Source organism: Acanthaster planci, linkage group LG14 (genome assembly GCF_054643075.1).
Source record: "Acanthaster planci isolate LZ-2023a linkage group LG14, COTS_SCS, whole genome shotgun sequence".
Taxonomy (NCBI): Eukaryota; Metazoa; Echinodermata; class Asteroidea; order Valvatida; family Acanthasteridae; genus Acanthaster; species Acanthaster planci.
This window is the reverse complement of record NC_141790.1, coordinates 14,407,208-14,432,193: the sequence shown is the minus strand read 5'-3', so window position 1 is coordinate 14,432,193 and position 24,986 is coordinate 14,407,208. Positions and strand designations below refer to the sequence as shown.

General features: G+C 41.4%; 2 protein-coding genes across 2 annotated transcripts in view; both read left to right on the top strand.

Moving 5' to 3' along the window:
- Positions 1-258: 258 nt before the first annotated feature.
- cul3 (cullin 3) lies at positions 259-15,982 on the top strand. The gene is made up of 21 exons (XM_022232275.2): positions 259-692; positions 4,295-4,492; positions 4,810-4,923; positions 5,748-5,908; positions 6,344-6,458; positions 7,269-7,400; positions 8,067-8,114; positions 8,286-8,334; positions 8,638-8,783; positions 9,120-9,296; positions 9,775-9,945; positions 10,104-10,211; positions 10,461-10,585; positions 11,213-11,306; positions 11,839-11,940; positions 12,272-12,389; positions 12,740-12,808; positions 13,290-13,362; positions 13,805-13,874; positions 14,095-14,201; positions 14,622-15,982. The coding sequence occupies exons 1-21, from the start codon at positions 636-638 to the stop codon at positions 14,644-14,646; spliced, it is 2,259 nt and encodes a 752-aa protein (XP_022087967.1). The 5' UTR covers positions 259-635; the 3' UTR covers positions 14,647-15,982.
- A 1,858-nt stretch (positions 15,983-17,840) lies between these two features.
- mccc1 (methylcrotonoyl-CoA carboxylase 1) overlaps positions 17,841-24,986 on the top strand; it is a 9,861-nt gene continuing 2,715 nt past the window's right edge. The window contains exons 1-15 of the mRNA XM_022232316.2: positions 17,841-17,949; positions 19,068-19,117; positions 19,329-19,474; positions 19,926-20,143; positions 20,413-20,560; positions 20,768-20,889; positions 21,521-21,632; positions 21,820-21,901; positions 22,316-22,443; positions 22,732-22,915; positions 23,517-23,626; positions 23,826-24,042; positions 24,252-24,388; positions 24,517-24,657; positions 24,779-24,952. Coding sequence (XP_022088008.2) covers positions 17,888-17,949; positions 19,068-19,117; positions 19,329-19,474; positions 19,926-20,143; positions 20,413-20,560; positions 20,768-20,889; positions 21,521-21,632; positions 21,820-21,901; positions 22,316-22,443; positions 22,732-22,915; positions 23,517-23,626; positions 23,826-24,042; positions 24,252-24,388; positions 24,517-24,657; positions 24,779-24,952 — 2,031 coding nt within the window. The 5' untranslated portion in view covers positions 17,841-17,887. The remainder of the gene's footprint in view (positions 17,950-19,067; positions 19,118-19,328; positions 19,475-19,925; positions 20,144-20,412; positions 20,561-20,767; positions 20,890-21,520; positions 21,633-21,819; positions 21,902-22,315; positions 22,444-22,731; positions 22,916-23,516; positions 23,627-23,825; positions 24,043-24,251; positions 24,389-24,516; positions 24,658-24,778; positions 24,953-24,986) is intronic.

Here is a 24,986-nt window from a genome sequence, read left to right as displayed (position 1 = left end):
TATGAAATATTTGCATTTTTTATCATAAATTTACGTCATTGAATGAGGTAGTGCCAGCTCACTCTAGAAGGTCATAACCTTATTCATACGCAAGATCTCCCAATTTCTTATGATACGCCTTCATGAAAAGTCATTGGGTATTTGGGAGAATGAATGCATTTGGGGTTGTAAAAATATGTTAAAGTAAATACACAATTCAAATTATTGCAGATAAGACCAAAACGAAAAAAATGAGAAAGGTCAAAGTAGTTCCCAAAGGTCAGGCGGTTATCAGTCCTTACCCAGCTCAACTTCAGTCGTTGTCATTTTGGAAGCAGATAGTAAGGAATTCGTCATTTTTTGACGTTTGTAGAAATCAGTTTCTATATTTTATCGTATTTTTGTGTTTCCTATGAACCACCGAAGGGGTAAGGAGACCAGAGGAGAGAAAACTTGCTTATGCTGTCAGCTTTTAGCTGGTTCATAAACAGCATTGTCGTGCTAAAGTGTGGAAGTTACGCTGTCATCATCACGCAATCTGCACTTTGATTTTGGGGCAGTGTGCGGTGTGTCACCGACGATTTTGGGTGTTTACCGGCCAGCCTAGTTGTCTAAGTTTGATGTATTAGTCAACGTGAAGCAGACTGCAGAACAACATGAGCTTAACCAAGGGCGCGAAGAAAGACACAAAGATGCGGATTCGGGCGTTCCCGGTAAGCAGTAAGGAGAACAAAAATCATTAAGGATAGTGAGGGCCTAAGTGTATGGTAACCATAGTGCTTTACATGATAGAGATAGGGCCTCGCAGGGGGCCTGTTCAATTTTTATTTTTTGATTATATATTTAACGTGTTCTGAGTTCTAGTTATTAATTATTTCAGCTTTTTGCCTGCCTTAATGGGTTGAAAGACAAGTTATCTGGATTGCTTTTGTTGTTGTCTTTCTTTTTTTTGTGTGCATGTTTTAGATTATAGGCCTAACTAGGGGGGGCCTAGACCTTCAAGATTTTTTTAGTTTTGCCTTTAGGGCTGGGAAAGTCATGTTTGAAGTAATTGCTGTATGTAGTGCATCTCAGAAAGAGTTCCATATACGGACAACACTAATTTTCCCATAAAATGTTGTTACAGCAATCAGAAAGTGATAACATGTCCTCAAAAGTGATTTAGCTGAGAAAATTCCAACGCATTTACTTAGAAAACACTCGGGGTTTTCAGACAAGTCTCATTGGTTTGTGCAGAGGGGCATTGCCCATAATATGGACAATGCTTGATCTGGGTCAAGCTTTTGTTTACTTAAATTAATAGTTATTTATTCAATTCATCCAGAACTGTTTGTGACCCAGATTTGTCACATTTATGTATTTAAGTTATCTACTATCTAGTAATTTTCTTTCATTTCCAAATAAAAAATTAATGCTTTACCTTTTTGACATTATCTTCCAAGAAGATTTATTACATTCATTCAAACTTTTGTGAACTAAAATTAGTAAAATTAGCAGTTTCTTTTGGAAGTGCTTTTTATTCCACCATTGTTGGGACCATCAAGTTGGGACTAATATCAAATTAGAATTATACTCCAAAAAAGTGAGGACATTTCCAAAAAAAGTTGAGAATTTGAAGTCTATCAAGAGACAATAAAAAATAAAAATTTGTATGTTACATGGGTGGGGAATAAAAGTAGCATTGTTAGCAACATAATTACTGATTTGCAATTTGATAAATGGATTCCACACCTTTAAAATTCTTCAGACAGTCCTATGAAGAATCCATGGTTTTTCATTTATAGGCTTTTGAGACAGCTGATGTTTCTTTCTCATTTTGGGGGGGGGTGTTGAATTAGATCTCTGTGTAAATTTCATACTTAACTGGAGAGTGAAATAAGTGTCCCGGTTGGCTGATTTAATTTAAATTAATTAATGGAATTAAAATGTTTGGTTGTACAATGTACTTTGAGGGAGACACCAAAACATTCCTAATATCTCTCTTACCATAGTATGGTATGATATTAACCCTAACGTTCCCTGTCCCATCAGTTTACAACAACAGAGTTTGTTGAAATTTGATGGGTTGAGTTCTGTGTACATATGAAATTTACAACATGAAGGGTAGTGTTATGATGGGATGAGTACTGTACACATGCAGTAATACTAACAGTGGGCATGGTTGGTAATGTCCAGTACTTGCTGCTGGGTGTTTGATGATAAGTGCTGACTGCTGGTATGTGTGTGTCTGTAAACCATGGGGGTCATTTGGTCATGTACCTGTATTTAACCCTAACCCTCCCAAATCCTCCAAACTCCTTGTCTGCAGAGTGGACAAATTTGGAGGATTCAGGGTGTGTGGCAAAAGTGCATGGCTGATTTCGAAGGATGCCATACGTGAAGGTCGTGGATTAGACCTTGTGTTGTTTGTGCTTAGTCAAGCACAAATTCAGCCCGATATTTCTTTTGAATCAACCGCACAGCTCAAGAGCGCCATTCGTACTGCCTCAAAATAATGACAGGAATTGCCGGAGGATTTTGAAGGATTTGGGCAGTTAGGCACACCTCTGAATGGCATTTGCAAAATATTTTGGAGGATTCGGGATGGTTCCTAGGAAAAAGGCCTCGGGGGTTAGGGTTAAGGAGGAGAATAAATTGCTCCAGTGTGTTTGGTGACCTTGTTTTTTTTAAGAGAAGTCACAGATAAAACAAAGAAATTTGAGCCCCCCAACAAATAAAATGTTGTATAGCCCTGCAATTGTTGGACCTTGAAGGGATGAGTACACTGTGTCCCCATTCCTTATACATGGTATATGACCAAGTATCCCCACTCAGCCAAAACCCAACAGTTTGCTCCCTGTTGGAGTTTGCTCCCTGTTGGAGTTAGTTGGGCCTTGTTGTGCCGTGTACTGATATGGCAAGTGGACTGTTGGAATCCAGCAGGTTGAGTACATATACCCCACCCAGCAGCGAAAGGGTGTTGGAATTTCACAGGTTGAGTCAGCCTTCTAGAAAACATGCCGAGGGGTTAAGGGTTAATGGTAGGATAATCGTAGGGCGTCCTTTGATGTATGGTATTCTATAGAAGTAGCATTAGTCATTTGAAAGTTTCAGTTTGTGTAAATTGAGCTAGGAAATACAAAATGTTCCATTACAACACTGGAAGCTGCTGCATATTTTATTGCTTGTGAATAACTCTTAGTAACCTAATCCTGTTGGATTTCATTTAGAAAATCCCACAAATTGTCAGTCATGTCAAATTTACCTTACGTGTCGAACAGAAAATTTATGATTTGTCATGAAATGGTTCAGTTGATATCAATCTTCAGATATCAAATTGTTGACACAGAGGAAAACATGATCCTGAAACATAAACCAGTCGTATGCTGTGAAACTGTTGCAGTGTTAAATTTGATAGGATTGACCAAAATTCTCAACTACAATATAAGTTGTGACATGAAAACGACATGTGCATGGAATTGCACATATACCTTCTACATGTACAGGCTCAGACCTGTGCCAGTAAAATCAATGAAAATTAATTCCAATTCCCCACAGGGACACTGGCAATTACCTATACAAGTCTGTGTTGTGGTCAAATCAGTAGCATCCGACAGGGCGTGCATGTTATTGGGATGTTGTTAGAAACTACATTGAACAGGATGAGGGGTGACTGCTTACTGTTCTAATGTAATCTTTTTTTCTGAAAAGCACCCCAGATGTTTTTTTTAAGATCACGTTAATCACTAACAGAAATGTTTCTGTGGATTTATACTCCCGGAAGTGGTCAATCTTTCTGCAAATAAAAAGGAAAATAATGTGTTTATATTAGGATTAAGTACATGTAGGTGGGCAAAGTGCCGTAGTTTGTCAGCAAGTGCTTGTGCTCATCACTTTTAATCCAGTCTTCAGTTTGGTTCCAAGCACGGTCTGTAGTCCAAGACCTTTTTCCTCTGCTAGGTTGTCCCTGCCCACATGTGCGTGTGTGTTTTTCCTGTGTCTCGCGTTTTCATCCCAACCGCTGTCAACCCCTGTACATGGCATGTCATGGGGTGCACCGCCTTTTTAACCTTACCATTAATTACAAGTAGGTAATGAAGTTTGATTGAAGTTTTCCTACATGCGGGATTATGGTGGGAACTCTCTAATTAGTTTACATCCACTTGTGTCGTTGACTTTCTGTGTTGCTTTTGTGTATCCGAGCGAAAGTTCACCATATTCACAAACTTGAAAACATGATACGAGACACTGACAGTAACATACACACTGTGGGCACGAGAGGGGTATTGCCTGTGAACAGCTTTTGACTTCACTGGACTTGTCCAACTTTCCACAGACCAACATGGATGATAAGTACGTGGACAACATCTGGGCGCTATTAAAGAATGCCATCCAAGAGATTCAGCGTAAGAACAACAGCGGTCTGAGCTTTGAGGAGCTCTACCGCAATGCTTACACCATGGTGCTTCACAAGCATGGGGAGCGGCTTTACACAGGCCTAAGGGATGTTGTCACAGAACATTTAGTCGAAAAAGTAAGTTTTTGGGGGTATTTTTTAACATTAGCTCTTAACCAGTGACCACAGATCTTTTGGTTTGGGTGTGTCCTCAATCAGTCATATTTCCCTAAATTTCCAAAGCCCTGCAAAATACTCTTATTTTCTTTAGCCTTCGGCACACTTCATACATTAAAGTGTGGAAAATGTTATGATATTTGACTGAAAGCTACCTTTCGAATAGCGATCTCTGGTCTTTTGCACTGCATTTTTTGTCGGTCATTGTAGAATCGTATTAATTCAAGTTGGAAAAAAAAAAGAGTGGAAAAAGAGTTCAGTTATTTTGTTTTCAATAGGTGCGGGCTGAGGTCTTGGCATCGCTGAATAACAACTTCCTACAGACACTAAATGCAGCCTGGAATGATCACCAGACAGCCATGGTGATGATCAGAGATATCCTGATGTACATGGTAAGAAACCTATTCTTAACCTCTGCCATCCACAGATATGTAATCAATTACTAAGTACTTTCTCCACATTTTATGTGTGTATTTTTCTTTTGTAACGTATTGCAGAATTCGACGTACGTCTAGATTAGATTCTGGTCACATATCACATTGAAGATAAATATGTTGAATCAGTTAATACAAAAGTTTTGACATATTTCAGTTTGTTTTTGTTTGATGCATTAATTACGACGAATAACAAACCTTAAATGTTAATTTTCTTTTCTCTTTGGGGTGAGATACATGTGATTACAGGGTGTTTTTATTATGTGTATGAATCGTGTAAATTATTTCTTACTGTTCACCACTACCCCCTCCCATGTCCACCCATTCCCCCTCACCCAGTCCTCCTGCTTCTGTCGATTATCCCGTACTGCTTGTCCTGCTTAGCAGGGACGATTACCTTACCGTCCAAGAATCTCAGGAATGTCTGGTACTCACAGGCACATTATAGGGCAGCCCGTTTGATGGAAATCCAGTCTGCCTCGCAGCTGACCTAAGACAAATATTTTCCCTCCTCTCACCGTGTCCTTTTTCCACTTGCACTCAGCGTACCTCTGAAATCAATCTTTTGTTGGCAGTCAGTTTGCCCCGGTGTTGTATTTCGGAGTGTGTAACGGTACACTAGCTTGGATGAGTTTGACAGAGTTGTTGTGGATTTTGAGGTAGCCCAGTGCAAGGGAGAGTTTCGTGTTGAATAATTCAGTCGTAGAAAAGAGGGACATGAATCTGTTGACCCCTTTTTAAACACGACCAGTTAGAAATGTGCGCACCTGTTTCCTCTAAAGGACCGGGTCTACGTGCAGCAGAATAAGGTGGACAACGTCTACAACCTGGGACTGAAGATCTTCCGGGATCAGGTGGTGCGCTACGGCAACATTCGGGACCACCTACGGCAGACACTACTGCAGTTGGTGATGAAGGAACGACGAGGCGAGGTCGTAGACAGGTATGCTGTCAAGCCATTCTCAGTTTACTTGATAGTGAAGATTGTGAATGCAGGTTATCTATGTGTCATATTTGCCACTGTACAAAGACTACAAAAAATAACAGCTGATACATCAACATTTCTTTGCTTCAAAGTTTAAGGGGTCTGCATCTTCATGAAATAAGCCTTGGGTGAACTGGATCAGCGGTCTGAATAAGAATACTTTTTAATCTGATTTGAAGGTTTTGTCCGGCTTTGTGTGGTCGTTTTTGTTTTTTGTTTTATCAAATTCAAAAAGTCGTGTGTTATGTCAAACTCATTCCTTGAATTTTTTCACAAAATCAAACAAAAACTAGTGTATACCAGTGGCTACAGCAGTGATGTTTGACTGGTTGAATTTGTTTTTATCAGCATGTCTTTGGAATTTATCCCTCTGTTTTTGATTTTTTTTTTCAGGAGCGCTGTTAAGAATGCATGCCACACGTTGATGGTGCTGGGGATCGACTCAAGGTCTGTGTATGAGGAGGATTTTGAACGGCCATTCCTGGAGCAGTCGGCAGAGTTCTACCAGGTAATCACTTGTCGACCCATGGATTGAGACAAGGTTGTGCACATATCACTATGGACATTTAACAAAAGAAGTGCAGTGCAATAACCATGAGCATCCATTGTTAGTGCACTTCTTTTGTTAGATGTTCATAGCGTAGCACAGTCAGGGAAAAGTGCAACAGTATGCTTTTCTATGGGGTACTGGGAATGGACCTGTTGTCATGTTGTAGTGCACCCTAATCTTATAGCATTGGGTAGTCCTAGATGTAGCGTACATCGGTGAAATTGCCTCTTTCGTGTAATGGTTGGCACTCAGTGAGTAGTGAAGTCTGAAAGTACACAACTACCCATGGCAATGTACCGTCCATTAGTTGCGCACTGGTGGATTCTCAAGGGATAATAAATGAAAAGATGTTTTGCACAAGTTTGGATGCAGAGCCAAGAGTTAGTGGTTTTACATTTGTGACCTCTTAAGGAAATTGTGACCCCCTTTAAGTTGATAGAGTGGCAGTGCAGAAGCACCCCAAGTGCTGAAACTACCCAAGGCATTTAAAAAAACAACACAGTTTAGTCCTTCCAGTTTTAGAGACTAAAACTCATCTAGTTAACTGCACACTGGTTGCCACAGACAACTTTCCAACTTGGTGCTTGGTTCTGTGTTGACAAAAGTCACATTTCCCCCCCTCCCCATAAAAGCGTGGAGCGAAGTAAAGTAGTCCATAGGCACGGTTGATTTCGGCCACTACGAGTTTCGAAATCACTGTCGTAACATTGACAGCACCCAAAAAAGGTGGTACCTTGAAATATTGCGGGAATTATTCAATTCTGGCAGGCAGAGAGTCAAAAGTTCCTGGCTGAGAACAGTGCCTCCGTCTACATCCGGAAGGTGGAAGCACGCATCAATGAAGAGGCTGAGAGGGCAGCACACTATCTGGACAAGTCCACTGAGGAACCCATCGTGAAGGTGTGGCCTGCCTCAAGATTTCCTCCTTGATTCTCTGCAAACCATACATCTGATAGTATATGATATATGGTTGGATTTCAGTGTGTGATGTTTGTATAGTAAGAGCACCTCTAAGGAAAACATGCTTTCTCTGATTTTATCTGTTCAAATAAATATGGAAGCATCGTAATTGAATGCAGTGTCATTTGTCTTCAGAGCTCAACTATGACAAACTTGAAAGGGCTTTTTTCTGTTCTTGCAAAGATGCAAATTCTGAATGTAGATTGTGTCACTCAGAGAAAACAAGGGGAATCCTCGGCCTGTGTTTGTAGTGGATAAATCCTTGCATGCCAAGCAATGGCTACAAGCAATGGCTACAAGCAATGGCTACAAGCAATGGCTACATGTGTTGTTAGGCATGCACAAGGGTTTATCCACTATGACAAATGACACTGCATTCGATTTGGATGCTTCCATATTTGTCTGAACACATAAAAACAGAAAACATGTTTTCCTTAGAAATGCTCTGTAACTGTACGGTGCAGAAAGAGGAGACAGCTGTACATGTTTTGCCCTGAGTTTTCGCTCAAGCACTGTTAGATAAAACTACCACAAACTTCCTTTGCTGTGACGCCTTTGTACCAAGTCTATTAAATATCTGGGACGCCTGTTATCAATTTTGTACAGGTTCTAGAAGATGAGCTGATTAGCAAACACATGAAGAACATTGTTGAGGTAAGTATGCAGACTTGGAATTTCTGAATACTGTTATGCTTAGAATTTAATCCCGAAAGTATCACCAATTAAAATTTGTAATGCTTAATGCTATGTGATAAAAGTCACATCGATTGAAAAAATGTTAATTTTTTTTTTATGAAGCGTCCAATATTTAACTTTACTTTTCAGATGGAGAACTCGGGCGTAGTCCACATGTTGAAAAATAACAAGAAAGATGGTAAGATAATTTTCTACTGAGCAAAGATGAGTGAACTGCTAGGATGCCATTGAACTTGAATCATTCACTTTGACTTGTTCGCTGTGTTAAATGCACTCTGTCAAGGCAAAGGTCACTGCATGTTCTGTACATTGTCTGACCATAGTCTTTTGTGCAGTTTTAAGCCACAACCATGTGATTCAGACACAGTCTTTCTTCTCAGCTGATTTCTGCTTAATATGTCAACTTCTCTAGCAGTGCGTCCACTTAGCAGTCCATTGCATTGACCTCGGGGTGATACTAGTTACAATGATTCCCTCGCAGACCTGGCGTGCATGTACAAGCTCTTCATCCGTGTCCCCAAAGGTCTAGAAACCATGTGCCAGTGTGTGAGTGGTTACCTACGAGAGCAAGGCAAGGCCCTGGTACAGGAGGAAGACAGTGGAAAGAATCCAATACAATATGTACAGGTGATTCACTTCATCAAATTCCAGCCAACATTTCATTGCAAACTGAACGTCCATTGGCTTTTTAATGTTGAATATCAGGATGTGATGTAAGCATTCCCAAAGATACGAGTCCAACATCTACTTGAAATATTTTGAACTTTCAAGCAATTTTCTCTCACCTGTTACCCGTCTCTTCATTTAAGATACTGCCTTTGTTTCTTAATTGGTTTTAGAATTGTTTTCTTTTTCAGAATTACTTTAAATGTCAGTTACGAAAGTTCATTAAGTTCAGAAGTGTAGCCAAAATAATGTTGGTAATCAAAATGAATGACTTTTGAGTTGTTGATATTTGTCCAGGACCTTCTGGAGCTCAAGGATAGGTTTGACATGTTCCTGCGGGAATCCTTCAACAACGATCGCAAGTTCAAGCAGACCATCTCAGGGGACTTTGAATACTTCCTCAATCTCAACCCCAAGTCGCCTGAGTACCTGTCGCTCTTCATCGACGACAAGCTCAAGAAAGGTGTCAAAGGGGTAAGGCAGAAGTTGTCTCTGGTGATGAGAAGGTTAGGATATACTGAAATGTGAGGTAACTATTTGCTCTGTGTTTGCAATCGGCTTGAGAATTACACATATTGCTGTTGCAAACTGAATTTTAAATTGGGCTGAAGGGAACTTTCTCATTAAAGTATTTGATGTAACAAATATTTTTTATAACCTTGTGTATTGTAAAATGCACATATCTGGCATTATGGCAACATGAGACACTTTGTCATTTCGTAGCCATTATTAATAATTGATTATCCAATTGTAGGATTTATACCATTCGCACATTTTTGTGGATGTACCAAGGTCAAACAAAAACTGTTGAGACAGAAAACTTTTCTGTCAGTCATCTCCTTAGGGTTGGGCATTTCTCCAAGCCAATCAGCCGACCCAACTCAAGCGTAAACATTTCTGCCACTCTCATTCTTACATCCAATCCCGCCTCCCCCTTTTTTATGGGTCATAGCTCTCGGAGCAAGAAGTGGAGGCCATCCTTGACAAGAGCATGATCCTATTCCGATTTCTGCAAGAGAAGGACGTGTTTGAGCGCTACTACAAGCAGCATCTTGCCAAGAGGCTACTGCTGAACAAGAGCGTCTCAGACGACTCTGAGAAGAACATGATCTCCAAGCTGAAGGTAAAAATGAGACAAGCATCATCAGCAGCAAGATATGAGACCCTTAACGTCCTGCTTTTTTGTCCACTGTCAGAATACAGGGTCTTCCAGTGGATACTATGTGCCATTTGACCCTTTCTTGTTTGATTCTGGTCAACGTTTACTTGGTTTGCCATCAGACGGAGTGTGGCTGTCAGTTCACATCTAAGCTTGAAGGGATGTTCAAGGACATGACGGTGTCTAACACATTCATGGAGGAATTCAAGAACCACGTGCAAACAGCACAGGTAAGTCTCCACTCCTCTCCCATCTTGAGTTATATCTCTCATGGGATCCTGTTAGTTCAGTAGGAGATTGTTAGGAGATTTCAAGATGTTACTCATATGGAGAGGATATCCAGCATTCTTTACCCTTGTGTCACATGTCTTTCTTTTGCCCAATTTTTATGTGTACTGTGCTCAGTGAATGAACCTTTCGTCGGTTGGTGTTTCTGTTAGACTTTGACATAGTCAGTTTACTATTCTTGACCCTTGCAGATCAACATGTATGGAGTGGACCTGAGCGTGCGCGTCTTGACCACTGGTTTCTGGCCCACACAGTCGGCCACACCACAGTGTACGATACCACATCAGGCCAGAGGTGCCTTTGAAGCCTTCAAGAGGTTGGTCATCTGATGCCTCTGTGGCCACAAGTTGACCTCTTACATTACATCCTTGGGACTTCCAGTTGGATGTTTTGCCTCCTTAGCACCATACTGAAGGCCGGTTCATACTGTGTATTCACCGTGTACGCAGCCGAGCGTGAAGGGTTTTTTTGAGGTGTCTGCAGTTTATGAGGGAAAGCGCAGTGTGTAATGAAAATGCGCGCCCTTGCACGCAGCTTTTGAAAATAATGGATGGTACGTACGCACCAAATGTATGCATATTCTGACAAATTGAAAGTTTTAAACTTTTGTCGGCCGAGATTTGAGAAAAGATGAAAGTATGTGCGAATGCAGGGAGTATGAACCAGCCCTAAGATGACTTCAGAATTTGTAGCGTATGTGTGAATTACATAAGTAGGCTGTTTTCTCCTTTCTGAGTGGATGGATATAAATGTTTGACTCGTACCTGAAATCAAGTAACTGTAGACAAAACCAGAGTGTCATTCCGTGTACTGCCTTCATGCATTTTTTCAAAGGAAAAATGTGTTCCTCAAATCCTGTCCATTATAGAGGTAAGCAGATTGATGCTGAATAGAACTCTAGTCATTCTCTGCATTACTAATCTCACTTTGAACCTGTTTACAGGTTTTACTTGACAAAGCACACAGGGAGACAGATATCACTGACGCCGCAACTCGGCTCGGCAGACCTACACGCTGTCTTCTATGGGTCCAAAAAGGTGAGTACCAATGCCTGTGCACTGCTACTACATTTGAAGCAGGAAGAGTTAGAGATCGTATTGCCCAGCTGCAGGGGAAAGTTACTCGTCAAGCTTGTTGGTCTTTCTAAATGAACCGGACAGTCAGGCCGGCACAGTGGTTCCTGCCCTTGCTTTCAGACTCTTACCACACCTGCTGGCGATGTCATCAGTAGCATAGATACATGGATTGGGTTATCAGGTCCTTCTTGACTGGGTGGTTTCCATCATAGTTAACTCTCGGTCACTTTTCACTTGTGCCTTCTTTCCTTCACGGACTGCTGTTAAAGGTCTCTTGACTAGATCTCAGTAATTTGGTGAAATTTACATTTTGGGATCACTGGCTGTTCCACGACCAAACTCAAAAACCTCACGTAAACAGTTAGTGGGCAGACACGAATGAAGTGTTATATCGCACATTTTCAAGCCTTAAGGATGAATATTGCTACCGGAACACTGGGTAAGAATTCCACAAATATTTTGGATTTGCATTCACGCATTCTTTTTTTTTCAGGAGGTAGGGAAGGTTGAGCAGCGGAGACATATCATCCAGGTGTCAACATACCAGATGTGCATTCTTATGCTGTTCAACACCAGAGAGCAGGTCACATATGAGGTATGACCGAGACAGTTCATCGCCTTGCCCACCCAAAACCTTGAACGGATGCCCTGCGGACAAGTTTTCCTAGAACTGTCGACAGCTTTGTTGCCATGTAACTCTTAGACTGACAAGACAATACTGAACATAGCACGTGTGTGACAGGAAAGAATATTTGTAGCAAGATGAGTTAAAAATCCCAGACCAAGACCTCAACTTCACTGAGAGCGGTATTGCAGAATTCTCTTTACTTTCTGAAAGCCTTAATGATTTCACAGCCTTTCCTTTCAGGATTTGATTATGGGTCCCTTGGACGGCTGGAAACTTTTTTTTGGTTATCCCCTCACAGGAGATCAGTCAAGAGACAGACATCCCCTCCAAGGATCTCATCAGGGCACTGCAGTCACTTGCCTTAGGCAAACCCACGCAGAGAATACTTGTCAAAGACCCTAAGTGCAAAGAAATAGGTAAGGGAACGATAGGATTTCAGACCCCTCCCCATGAGACTGGTAGGCTGTCTCTTTGTTTTCTGACCGATGAATGAGATAACCCAGAAACATTTTTCATTCCTTGTACCCTGGCCCGTGTCTTTGGCTTTGGGCTTTAACTTGGTCCCCGACTAAGAGATTACAGCTTGGCAGAGTTCAAAAGAATATTAGACGATACTATATGAAACCGAGGTGTTAGTCTGTTTATTTTGGTTTTTCCAGCAAAGGATTAGAAATGGTCTTCAATATTGAAATTTCTGTTGTGTCTTGTTTTGGATCTCTGAATTCACTGTGCATCTTTTTTGCCAACATTTTCCTCTCCTTTGCAGAGAATAGTCATGTTTTTACCGTCAACGATATGTTCACCTCAAAGCTTTTCAGGGTTAAAATCCAAACAGGTGAGTTGATAACCCAGAGACAGTTTCTTGCTTACAGTTCTCGAGATATCTTTGGTTCTGCTTGTACTGCCTATTTGGATTGAAATTGATTTCAATTTTCTTTTTTTTTTTCTTCAGCGAAATCATATTTTAATCCAGCTTTGGTAGTGCCTCCTCTGTGACATAAATACAAGTCCAGTTTTGTCATCCAGTTTCATTACAAACCTTCAAACTTTTCAGAGAAATGTAAAATTGTTCCTCCTAAAGAGAGATTCATCCGTCTCAACTTCAGACCAGCCTTGACATTTCCCAAGTACATGGGCCCCAGTGTCCTTGACAGTGTTACTAGAAGTATTAACCCTAATAATCTTGAATCCTCCTAATTTGAAATGATTTTGCACACACCCAAGGGAGTAAGGGTTAAACCAAGATGTCAAGTCTGAATAAATAAGCAATTTGTTACTATACACAAGGCACATTTGATATATTTGATGGCTTGCAGTGGCAGCTAAGGGTGAGTCAGAGCCGGAGAGGAAAGAGACTAGGACAAGGGTGGATGAGGACAGGAAACATGAATATCCTTTTTGTCACTTGGTGGCTGAATGTCACACCCTTGCCGTTGATTCACTCGAAGTTTTGTAAAGGCTCACTTAGTTTGCTAATGCGACCAAAAAAAAAAGAAGAAATGCTCCACCGTTATCTGTTCAGCCTAAAATGCGTGTGTAATGTATATCTTACAAGGCTAGTCCCCTGCCAATGTAAATTTGCTATTAGCTGTCTTTCCTGATCAGGAACCTTCAAAAGTTTTGCCCTGATCTAGAGCGCAAGTTTTAATACCAGGCAGGCGTTGAAATTAACTTCAAATTAAAAGAAACAGAGTTCATATTTTTTTTGATCAAGTTAAGTTCAGGCTTAAGGTGTTTAATTGGTCTACACATCTGTAGTGAGTTTTTATTTCAGTACATGTGGCTTTCACAGTTGTTTGGTCAGACCAATCGACCTTAACAGATTTGTCACGATTGAAGCTGCAATTGTTCGCATTATGAAGTCAAGGAAGAAGAGACAACACAATGTACTTGTAGCCGAGGTAAGAAGTGACCGGCTCTGTGTTTTTCAAATGTGGAATTGATGGTAGTAAACCTCACTTGTCTGTGGACCGAGCTTTTGACCAATTGTCGATCAGCTTCAAGTGCCAAGGAGACTGTTCACAATGTATTGTCTGTTTACTCAAATTGCTATTGCAAATGACTGTGTCTTTTCACTACTGAACATTAGATTGATGGGCAAATTTTACTTTCTTGGGCCAGGTAACTGAGCAGCTCAAGTCCAGGTTTCTACCCAGTCCTGTGGTCATCAAGAAGAGAATAGAAAGCCTTATTGAGAGGGAGTATCTGGCCAGGACAGCAGAGGACAGGTCAGTGCAAACAGCCACCCCCCATGCCAGATTCACACCACCCCGCCTACCTCCAATTCCATTAATGCACAGTTTTCTCGGTTTACACCGCACATGGAGTGACACTCCAACAAAGAATATATTTCCTACCAAGTCAGGTCAAATTGATACTGTTTTTCCATCTGTTGTAGGATTTTCATTAAGTGCGGATGACTGTAATTGACTGCTAAGTCATTAGCAGCCAATTCAGTCTCGGGTTTCAAGCTGTTACAAGACTCGACTCCTCATTTTGGCACGGAATCCAATTTATTTTGTTTTTAACATTCTACCAATTACATACGTGAAGCCTACTGTTGTAATAAAAACTTTTCATCAAATTAGACCAACGACACTATGTCCACGTGAAATTATCACCTCATTTTGTGTGTCTTCTTTGAACAGGAAAGTGTACACATACGTAGCATGAGTTTAACAACGTGCAGTGCAACAAGGATTTCTTACAATGGATCGTCAGACACCAATACCCTTATACAGGACAGTAGAAAGTTTGCCACTTGAGAGCCGTTTAACCCCAAGCTCAAGAAAAACAAAACGGCTTTGGACTGTGAATTACAGGCCTGGAAACACAGCCAGCACTGCGCAAGTACCTCTGCGAGGATCGAGTATGGATGTTTTATTTTAATGATGATGTGTCGGACTACCCACGTAAAAGACACCCTTTATAAGGAGATATGCCCATTTTGGTTACGCCACATTGTACATCCTAAAGAACAAAGGTCTCCGTTACCTGACTGCCTCACAAGGGTAGGGAAATTTCCCCCTTGTGTTAACATTTGTCACTGGGCTCATAAGTAACATGTAGCAATATCACTGGCTAGATGCTTTCTCTTGGGCTTCAGGTAACTCTCGGACAGGCTATCTTCAATTTCAGCTTAAAGTGGCTTGGTCCAAAGCTCCTCAGCACGTCCATTATTGTAGCAGTTGTTAAGTTGGCTGAGATTTTCAGCCTTTCATGAAGCACTAAGTATTTGCTAGCAGACTCAAGATTCTGAGGTCTACTGTGTGTAAAAAGTATGTGGTACGGAAAGAGTTTGTGGAGAGGACCTTTTTATTTGTCGAGATATGGTTTGCATTTGGGAACCAGTGATCACTTGGATTTGCCTTACAATAGGTGTGAATGAAAGGCTTATTCTCTCAAGAGGTCAGGGTTTAAGTTTACGTGTTGAAGGTGTTTCTCTGTAAAGTCACCTTGAAAGCAAAGCGTCTACTGGGAAACCAGTCACTGGTGAAACGCCTTAGGTGGTATTGAGGCCGGTAACCCTTTCTGTGCTCTCAGGAGCTCTTGGAAATTGGTTTGGGATTTGTTCCATGCCTTAATCACTGATACAATTTCAGGGCGCTGAAGTGGTGGCAACGGTGAAATAGTCCATCACAGAAAGTTAGTTTCAATGCCAACCAGCTCTTGCAAAGTTTACCTGCCGTCGGCAGTTATATTACACCAGACGCCACGGTACATTTTGTAACGGCATTGAACAGTCGTGGTTAATTCTTTACTTTGATCTTCATGGGTTAGAGTTTAAACAGTAATCAAATTAAAAAAAAATGCTCGTAAGAATTTAGAACACTCTTGGCATATTGACACAGCATTCATCATTTATCTTTATTATGGATATTGCCCATTTAAACTACATGTACTTGTTGATTTGCCCCTGCCATAACTTTATAAATTATGCCCTGTATCTAGACTCTGAGAGACGTCATGCATATTCCTCCTAAGTTATGTGTGGATGGTAGGGTTCAGGTAATAAATTATATGAATTTATTTCTTCAGCTGGTAATAAGCAGGGGTGAGATTTTTCGCGAGATTTTCCCTGATTTCAGTATTTTTCTTTAGGATTTTCCCAATTTCAGGATTTTCGAACAATCTTTTTTAAAGCTGAAAAATCCTGAGTTTACCATTCATGGTTTTTTATGTCAAGTTGATATGTATGGAGCACTCAAAATGGGCTTTTTAATGGGAGCCTTGAGGAGGCAAATCCAAACGTATACCATAGACATAACGTTGCTTTTGGTCCCTCAAAATCTGTGATGTTTTGTGCATAATTAATTTTCCTCCATTCTTACCCCTGAATAAAATGCATATAGTCGTATGTCCGCATAGGATAATACTTTATTTTGTGCAAAAAAAGCAGATGACCAGCATCTTCCTCAGATTTTGAAAACTAGAGAAAATCTTCCTCTTTGAATGCTCGTTTATATGCATCATGCCAAGACTTATTTGGTTAATTTGACTAAAACCTCACGTTTAAGAGCTTTATGAAGCTTTGTTTTTTCTGCAATATTTCTGCATTGTCTGCCGTTATTCTGCTGTATTTTCACAGTTATAAATTCCTGATAATGTTGACTCTAATGTGAAATTACAGCACCATGCAGTTAGGGAAGAATGCAAAATTGAACAAGAGAGAACTTGAGGTTGAAGAAGGTTTTGTGGAATACCTCGGGGTAAAACCTGGACTTAGTCTTTTTGAGATTGGCTTTCTTTCCTAATGAAACCATCAGTGGTCCTCATTCGTCTGTAAAGTGGAAACTAACAGAGAGTCTCTTCTTTCCTGAAATAATCACACACAAAATATTTCTTCCCAACTTGAAGGACCTAAACACCACAATTGTTTGTGCATATTGTGAAACACAGTGAAGACGTGCATCAATGCAGGGGAAAACATTTCTTTTGCATCCACTCTGTATATTACCACATGTAAGGCATCCATTGTTAATATTAAAAGGGTATGATGCAGCTCGTTACTACAGAAATAAACGACAAAATTGTGTTTAAATTTTTTGGAAAAAAAAGTCTTTTGTGTGAAATGTTTTCCTGTAGTGTTAAATAATAAGTAGAAAAATTATGACGACTACTATCATTATTCGAGCCAATCAGAACAGTGCATCGGCCCCCATTGGAACTTCTGACCAATGAGAATGGTGTATTGAAGATGTGTAACAACTTTGTGTATCAATTCGCTAGTTCATATAAAATACTGGCACTACTCATTTGAAATCATGAGGTGACTATCATTTTATTTGAAAATGGCCTCATGCGACATCGAAAGCAAGTGCGGAGAGATGATCAATAAAACAGAGAAAAGAGAAAAAAAAGTGCGGAGAGATACTAGATTAATGAAAACCAATGCATTGATGAACTGGACTGAACTGAGGTAGGGCCCGCTCAGTCAAGGAGTGGAGTCGAATGACATACACTATTGAATTGACTGATACCTCGAAGAGAGGATTGCAAATAGACTTCATATTGGCCTATTATCGTATTCGTCCGTAATATAAACTGAAATGTGATTAAATGGTAGGGGTTCCATATTATATTTGTCAATATTATCTCGGCCGTTTTCCAATACTCAACTTCGTCTCCGTTCGAGCGTCCCCGAAACCAATCCCCGATTGAGGGCCTGAAGCGTTTCAATCAAATTGGATTACTGTAAGTTTTTGCTCTCTTGCATCTTATTTGGTGTTTTGTGGCACTATTAGACTAATTAGTGTGCTTACAGCTTCAAAGTCAGGTAGTAAAAAAACAGTTGAAGCCTGACACGGAGCCGAAGTTGAGTATTGGAAAACGGCCCTGCACGAAAAAAGTATACATGTAGGCCTATATAAGTGTGTGAAGTAAGCCCTGTACTGTAGCGCCCTCACTCAACAAAATGGCGACGATCATGAGAGCGAGTCGGTTGCTTTTGGCTACCGAGGTTTTTCGGCAAGGAAGGTGGGTATTTTATAAATAAATAAATTCATAAAATGATTGTTTATGCCGGGTCAGGAATAGATTCATCCAAAATATAGTGAGTTAGGGACGGAATTTGCAATTGTTTATTGTGCCCAATTTACGAACTCGTGTCATGTGTCTGGATCTGGATGAATAGGCAAGATAGGCCTAGGTCCTCTGAAATTGAAAAGCACGAGGGGACCTAAATGAGCATCACTCAGAACGGAACTGGGGCCAGTGGGGGGGTTGCTCATTCCACCTGTAGATGGTTTTGCAGTGCTGTTTTGAAGCCAGATAACTTCTTTATAGAAGTCATGTGTTTTGTTGTTGTTTTGTCGTAATGTAAGCGTACGCTGTTAGCTAGGCTGGACATTGTCTTCATCTACCTCCATGATTTACACTATCACTGACGTCCTGGGTATAAAGTCCTCCTGCCATAGCAAGATTTTCTTCAATGTTTTTTCCCTCATTTTTACCTGGCGGAGGCAGCTCAAATGTCATTCACAAGTGCCATAAATGCTGTGTTGAAATTACTAAATGTGCCTGTGGACAATGTATTTTGTAGGAAGTTTTGTAAAACTCTACGCTTTCTGTCGCGATTCGTGAACAATCTAGGCCTACGTTCATCTGGTAGTACGCATTTGTGCATGTACGAAATGAATGGCCTCCAAGCGTAGGCCACATTCTGTCAGTTAATGAGTTATGTTGTCTAGAGCTAGGCCTAGGTCTTTGGCCCATTGGGAATGCATGGAGACGCGCAGACAACAGACCTAGCTTGCTTTGGAAGCCCGTTTTGTACACGGCCATATCTGCGACTTCTTCATGCCCGCAGTTCTTCCATGCATGCATAAGAGGCAGTTGGTTGCTATGCATTTCGCGCATGTGTAAGTACGCGTACTAAACGAATGTAAATTGTAAAGCATGGAGTTGCGCTAAATTTCTTGCATAACGTGTTGCTCTTAGGCGTATTTAGTAATTTCAACACAGCATTTATGGAATTCGGGTTACAAGACACTTGTGAATGATATTTGAGCTGTCTTCGCCAGGTAAAAACGTTAGAAAAACTGTTGAGAAAAATTTTTGCTACATTTCATTTCGGTGTATTTCTTATCCACTAGGAATACTGGCAGGTTGTCCAAATCTCACTCATCATGCCGACAGTTATCAGGTAAGAATTGTGAAGTCCGTCAGATTAAGCAATAAGTGTCATTCCTTTCCCAATAAATCACTTTCTGTTAACAATTTGATAGGTAAAGACCACCCAGCTTTTGTACTTGTCATCTTGTTTTGATTGTACACTTGACAAACAGTTCTTATATTTCCTTCTATTTAATTTGTTCCAATTCGTTTCTCTTCGTTGTCTGTTCGTGCTTATGCAGATGTTTTACCAGTGCCAATCAGCAAGGTACTCATTGCCAACCGTGGAGAGATTGCCTGCCGCGTCATACGCTCTGCTCGCAAACTGGGCATCAAGACGGTAGCAGTGTACAGCGATGCTGACAAACACTCAATGCACGTGGCAATGGTAAGAATTGGAAATGTTTAAATTCATGCTTCAGTACTATGGCTAGAAAAAGGAACAGGTGTCATTGTCTAAAAAGGAACAGGTGTCATTGTCTAAAAAGGAACAGGTGTCATTGTCTATTTTATTGTATATTTTAAAAGCATTTAGCTTTCTATTAATGCAACACATTATTGATGTGGAAAATATTTTGAAATGGACAAGTTCAATTCAAAGTCAACATTTTTGATCTACAACTGTAATCAGTGCATTTTTCTCCATATCATGGTCAACCTTCCTTTTCCAATCTGCCGATTTTCTGCAGTACTGGTTTGCTTTTCTGCTTCTACCAAGCTGCTTTTTCCCAAACGCACCGTGCACCTGGGCAGCACTGCACAGATTTTGCTTGATGAACCATTCCGCTATCGGCATTTTATTCCAGGGAAGTAAACCTTGTTTTTGATTGGCCCACCAGGCAGATGAGGCTTACCACATCGGCCCAGCTGCATCCCAGCTCAGCTACCTCAACAAACAGAAGATTCTGCAGGTGGCCAAGTCCTGCGGTGCCCAAGCAATCCATCCCGGCTACGGCTTCCTCTCAGAGAATACAGAATTTGCTGATCTTTGTGACAAAGAGGGGGTGATTTTTGTTGGTCCTCCATCTGCGGCTATCAGAGACATGGGAATCAAGAGGTAAGATCGTAAGAGGGCGCTTTTTAGTAATCATTTCCTTGGCTTTGTTCTTGAGCCTAACAAATCAGTTACTTGCAGAGCGCATTTTTTTTTTGTTCATGGGGTGTTGGTTTTGTCGTATTTAATGTTCTTTTATCAGTTACTGATATGTGCAAGTTACAAATTTGGGGACCAACATTTCTCTCTGTTTGCAGCCAATTTTGACTCTTTTTAGTACATTTTTAAGGAGCTTTTGGATTGTGCTTTTGGTTTTGTTCTCGTCTGTGTAGCACATCCAAGTCCATCATGTCCGCCGCTGGAGTGCCAATCATCGAGGGTTACCATGGCGTGGACCAATCAGATGACAGGCTGAGGGCAGAGGCAGAGAAGATTGGCTACCCGGTGATGCTGAAAGCCGTCCGAGGGGGCGGTGGCAAAGTGAGTAATCCTTTCCAGTCAAAGTTTTGCTTTGAATGCGGCTGTTTTTCCCGAAATAATCTTAAAATCACGGGAAAATCCGTACTGTAGTGCCATGTAGTCATCATCTGCCTCTTGCTCTTGCCACCTCCGTCATCTGTCACATATGTCGTGCAAATAACTGACTCCTGAATAAATATGAAGGTCTTGGTTGACGTCTGTTTGCAGGGAATGCGTATTGTGATGACGGCCGCCGACTTTGATGAAGCCCTCGAATCAGCTCGGAGAGAGGCTCTCAAATCATTCGATGATGACGTCATGCTGGTGGAAAAATTTGTAGACACGCCCAGGTACTTGCAATTCATGTGAAAATGACGCCATACTCAATTAACGATAGATACGGGACCAACGACACGAGGTTTTAACTTTTTAGTAAGAGACTGTTTACGGCTGACAATTTTGAGTTTGCCTCTATACAACTATGTACCATCACATCCTGACAGAATTATCATTATTAATCTTTTATTTACCCTCAGTTACCCATTCCGTACGAAAACTGATTTCCCATGGGTCCCAGCAAGTACAATAGGTTGAAATAAAAAGAAATTAAAAAGTGCACCTAAAATGACTAACGAAATTATGTGACATAGGTTAAGATATCGCACTTAGACTAATTGAAATAATTAAATTATTAATTAAGTAATTAAAAGAAGAATTACCTTCAGAAAAATATATACTGTGCAACAAAGGTTGCATCCGAATCTCTTGTCTAGAGCTAGGTCTAGGTCTTGGCTCTGTTGGAAGTGTGTGGAGACGCGTAGATGGTAGACCTAGCCGTAGCTCTGGAAGCCTGTTTTGGACACGGCCAAAGTCTGTAGCTGAGGTTTTAGAAGATGGTTCAAGCATTTTTGTTAGGGTTCCTGTTTCCTTGAGAAACCAAGTTGTACTAATTTTCATTTCTTTCCTTTCTATCTGTCTCAGGCATGTTGAGGTACAGGTGTTTGGGGACAAGCACGGTCATTACGTCTACTTGTTTGAGAGGGACTGTAGCGTTCAGAGGCGACACCAGAAGATCATCGAGGAAGCACCTGCTGTAAGTAGCTCTCCCATTCCCATTGGCTCTCAACCTAGTGCCAGGTTTCCTAGTGTCACAGAATTCAAACAAGTTCTTACCTCTACTTTGACTCTCAGTTCAGTGCACTTGGGACATGGATCAGGGACACCGAGGCAGTGATCAGTTCAGGTTGAGGAAATTACAGTTTGACACTTTTTTTTTCCAGCCTGGTTTGTCAGAAGAAGTCAGGCGGAGTATTGGAGAGGCAGCGGTCAGGGCAGCCAGGGCGGTCAACTATGTTGGAGCAGGTAAGGTGTCTGACACCTCATGAAGCCAGCAGTAGATGTCCTGGTATAATGATAAACCATTCAATAAACACATTTAGTACTGGTTATTCCAAACTTCAGTGCAGGGAAGCTGCGTAAGTTTGGTGTCTGTCATTAATACGTCTATTATAAGTTGTAGTTTTCAAAGACTTTGCTTTTCAGCATTGGGATTTTGCATGCTGCTTGCATGCTTTGACATTATTTCTGGAGATTTATTGTTGCATTGGTTTGTGAAATGACTTGCCTTCTAGTGGAAGTTTGACAAGTGATTTCATCAAAACATCAGGTACATTTTAATTCATTGCTGTGTGAAACTGGCTTCCAGTAAACGTAGATCTTGGTCTCGGCAGCATGCCACTGCAATTACTGTTTGTCTTGTTAATTCTCCCGCTGCAGGTACAGTTGAGTTCATCATGGACAGTAAGCAGAACTTCTATTTCATGGAGATGAACACCAGGCTACAGGTGGAGCATCCAGTCACTGAAATGGTCACTAACACGGATCTGGTAGAGTGGCAACTCAAGGTGAAAGCCAAAAGAAAAAAGGAAATCATATCAAAGACCCAACTTACTAGAATAATATGTATTCCAGAAACAGTTTCAATTTAAACTCCCAAGGGTGTGTCGAAAAATTATATTTGAGTTGAAATATCTAGGTATCAAAGGATTGGATTAATGAATTTGATACTTTTAGAGTCAAATAGGGATGGTACTTTTATTCATAAATGTTGTTATGCAGATCTTGTTCAATCTTGAAGTCAATTGCCTGATGTAATGATCTCTACTTAACAGTATTCTCCATTTTTCTCTCAGGTTGCCGCTGGTTCCCCCCTCCCAGTAACCCAGTCTGACCTCTGCCTCCATGGCCATGCCTTCGAAGCCAGGATCTATGCCGAGGACCCAGACAATAATTTCTTACCCGGTGCAGGACCCCTGGTCCACCTGTCGCCTCCCACCGCGGACCAGACCATCAGGATAGAGACAGGAGTCAGGCAAGGTATCGAGCAGGCCCTTCCTGTTTTCATCCTTCAGACAACAGCTTCTCTGTTCAGTTTTCCTCTCTGCATCCCTTCTCCAAGCAAGAAGCTTTTAGATCAGAGCACAGCAGCTGCAGGAAAGGTTACTGTGTAACAAAACTTTGGACGGAACACTCTTCTGATATTGAGACTAATCCAGGCCAGTAGTCACTCTACACTCAATGAAGCCCTAAAGAATGGTGGAAGTCGTTTGCCGCCTTTTCTCAAACACCACTAAGGGCCAGAAGTTAAGTGGATAGCACAGTGCATTTACCTCCTGGCTATAACTTGATCATATACCCAGAGTTCATGTGGAGCCCATTGATGTTCTCACAGTTACCTTCCTCACATTGATGTCCTCATAGTACAGATCCCCGCATTGATGTCCTCACTCACAGCAAGGACAGTTTTGGAGGGAGCATAGGTGACCATGACTTTGAGTGTAGGAGAATTACAAAAAAGGAGCTGATTGGGGGAAACTTAAGACATTTACGTCAGTTTGTCACTGTTCACGTATCTCCATTTGAGCCCTCAGCTGTGATGTTTTAATCATGGATTCTCATTTGGTTGTTTTGCTGTCAGGTGATGAAGTGACTACATTTTACGATCCCATGATTGCAAAGTTGGTTGTGTGGTCCCCAGACAGAGAGACCGCCTTGGAAAAACTGAGAAGTTCTCTCAGAGATTATCACGTGAGTTTTAAAAATAAGATTTAATATTTAGTTGGTTTGTTACCTGTCCTCATTGTTCCCTGTGACAAAAGTTCCAAGGGAGTCATGAATGGAGCTTATCAACCCTCGGCAGTACAATAGGACATCAGTGTTTCTTGGATCATTTGGATAAACTGTTTCGTCAAACCACTTTGATATTTTTCACTTTCGGGTAAAACAGATTGTTGGCCTCAAGACAAACATCAGATTTCTGGATGATTTAGCCAAGCACCCAGAATTCATCCAGGGCAACGTGCACACAGGCTTCATTCCACAGTACGAGGACCAGCTCTTCAGCAGGAAGAGCGCCCTCAACAGGCAGACGCTATGCCAGGCTGCGATGGCGCTGATACTCTTCGAGCAGCAGAAGGGGCAGAGCGAAGCAGTTGCCAGTGGAGGTAGGCTTTTGTGCCAAGGACAAAGAAAAAGTGACCATACAAACAGTCTTAAAGTACACAAGTATACGCTTGTCAGACAGAAATCACCGGGCCGGGCCAGGGTGTGATTGGCCGGAATGCCAAGGCCCAGGGGCTGAACAGATCTGTCAGTTCTTTTGGTTTTTCTGGCTGGCCAGGTTCAGAATTATTCTGCTTCTGGTTTGTCGCAGATCCCTTCTCGCCATTCTCCATGGGAAGCGGCATCCGTGTGAATGAGAATCTTATACGACGAATTGCCTTCACCGATAAAGATGACACCATCGACGCCACGGTGACGTATCAAGCAAATGACAGATACAGAGTGGAGGTAATGAAATAGAAAGTCGGGCACAGGTTGGTTAATTTCTGGCAGCAGCTTTTGAGTTAAGATGCATATTTTTCGGTGTCAGTATTCCAGACGGAAGTATTTGAGAACTGTCCGTCCCTCTATCTTAGATTGGAGACGAGACGTTTGATGTTCAAGGCCAACTTATACAGATTGAAGACAATACAGCACAGTTGGTAGGCACCATCAACGGCATCAAGACAGACACCAAAGTTGTCATGCATGAAGGGGCAGTCCACATATTTGCAGAGGTACGTATAACCATCTTAATAGGAAAGTTTTATTGAGTCATTGTTGTGGAAGCTACAACCTTTTCTCGTCAAGTAAGTTGGAGAGTACTTATTTTAACCCATTTGATCCTCCGATATATAGGTTGGTGGAGTGGAAGTCATGAGACCTATTCCAGAATTCCTCGGCGGTTCAGGCTCGGGAACAATGGGCGACCGAGCCCCAATGCAGGGAGATATCACCCACATCTACGCGGAGCCAGGGACGGCCGTGGAGAAGGGAGATCCCCTGCTGGCTTTGGAGTCGATGAAGATGGAGGTAAGACCCTGTCAAGATCTTATGTGCAATCTCA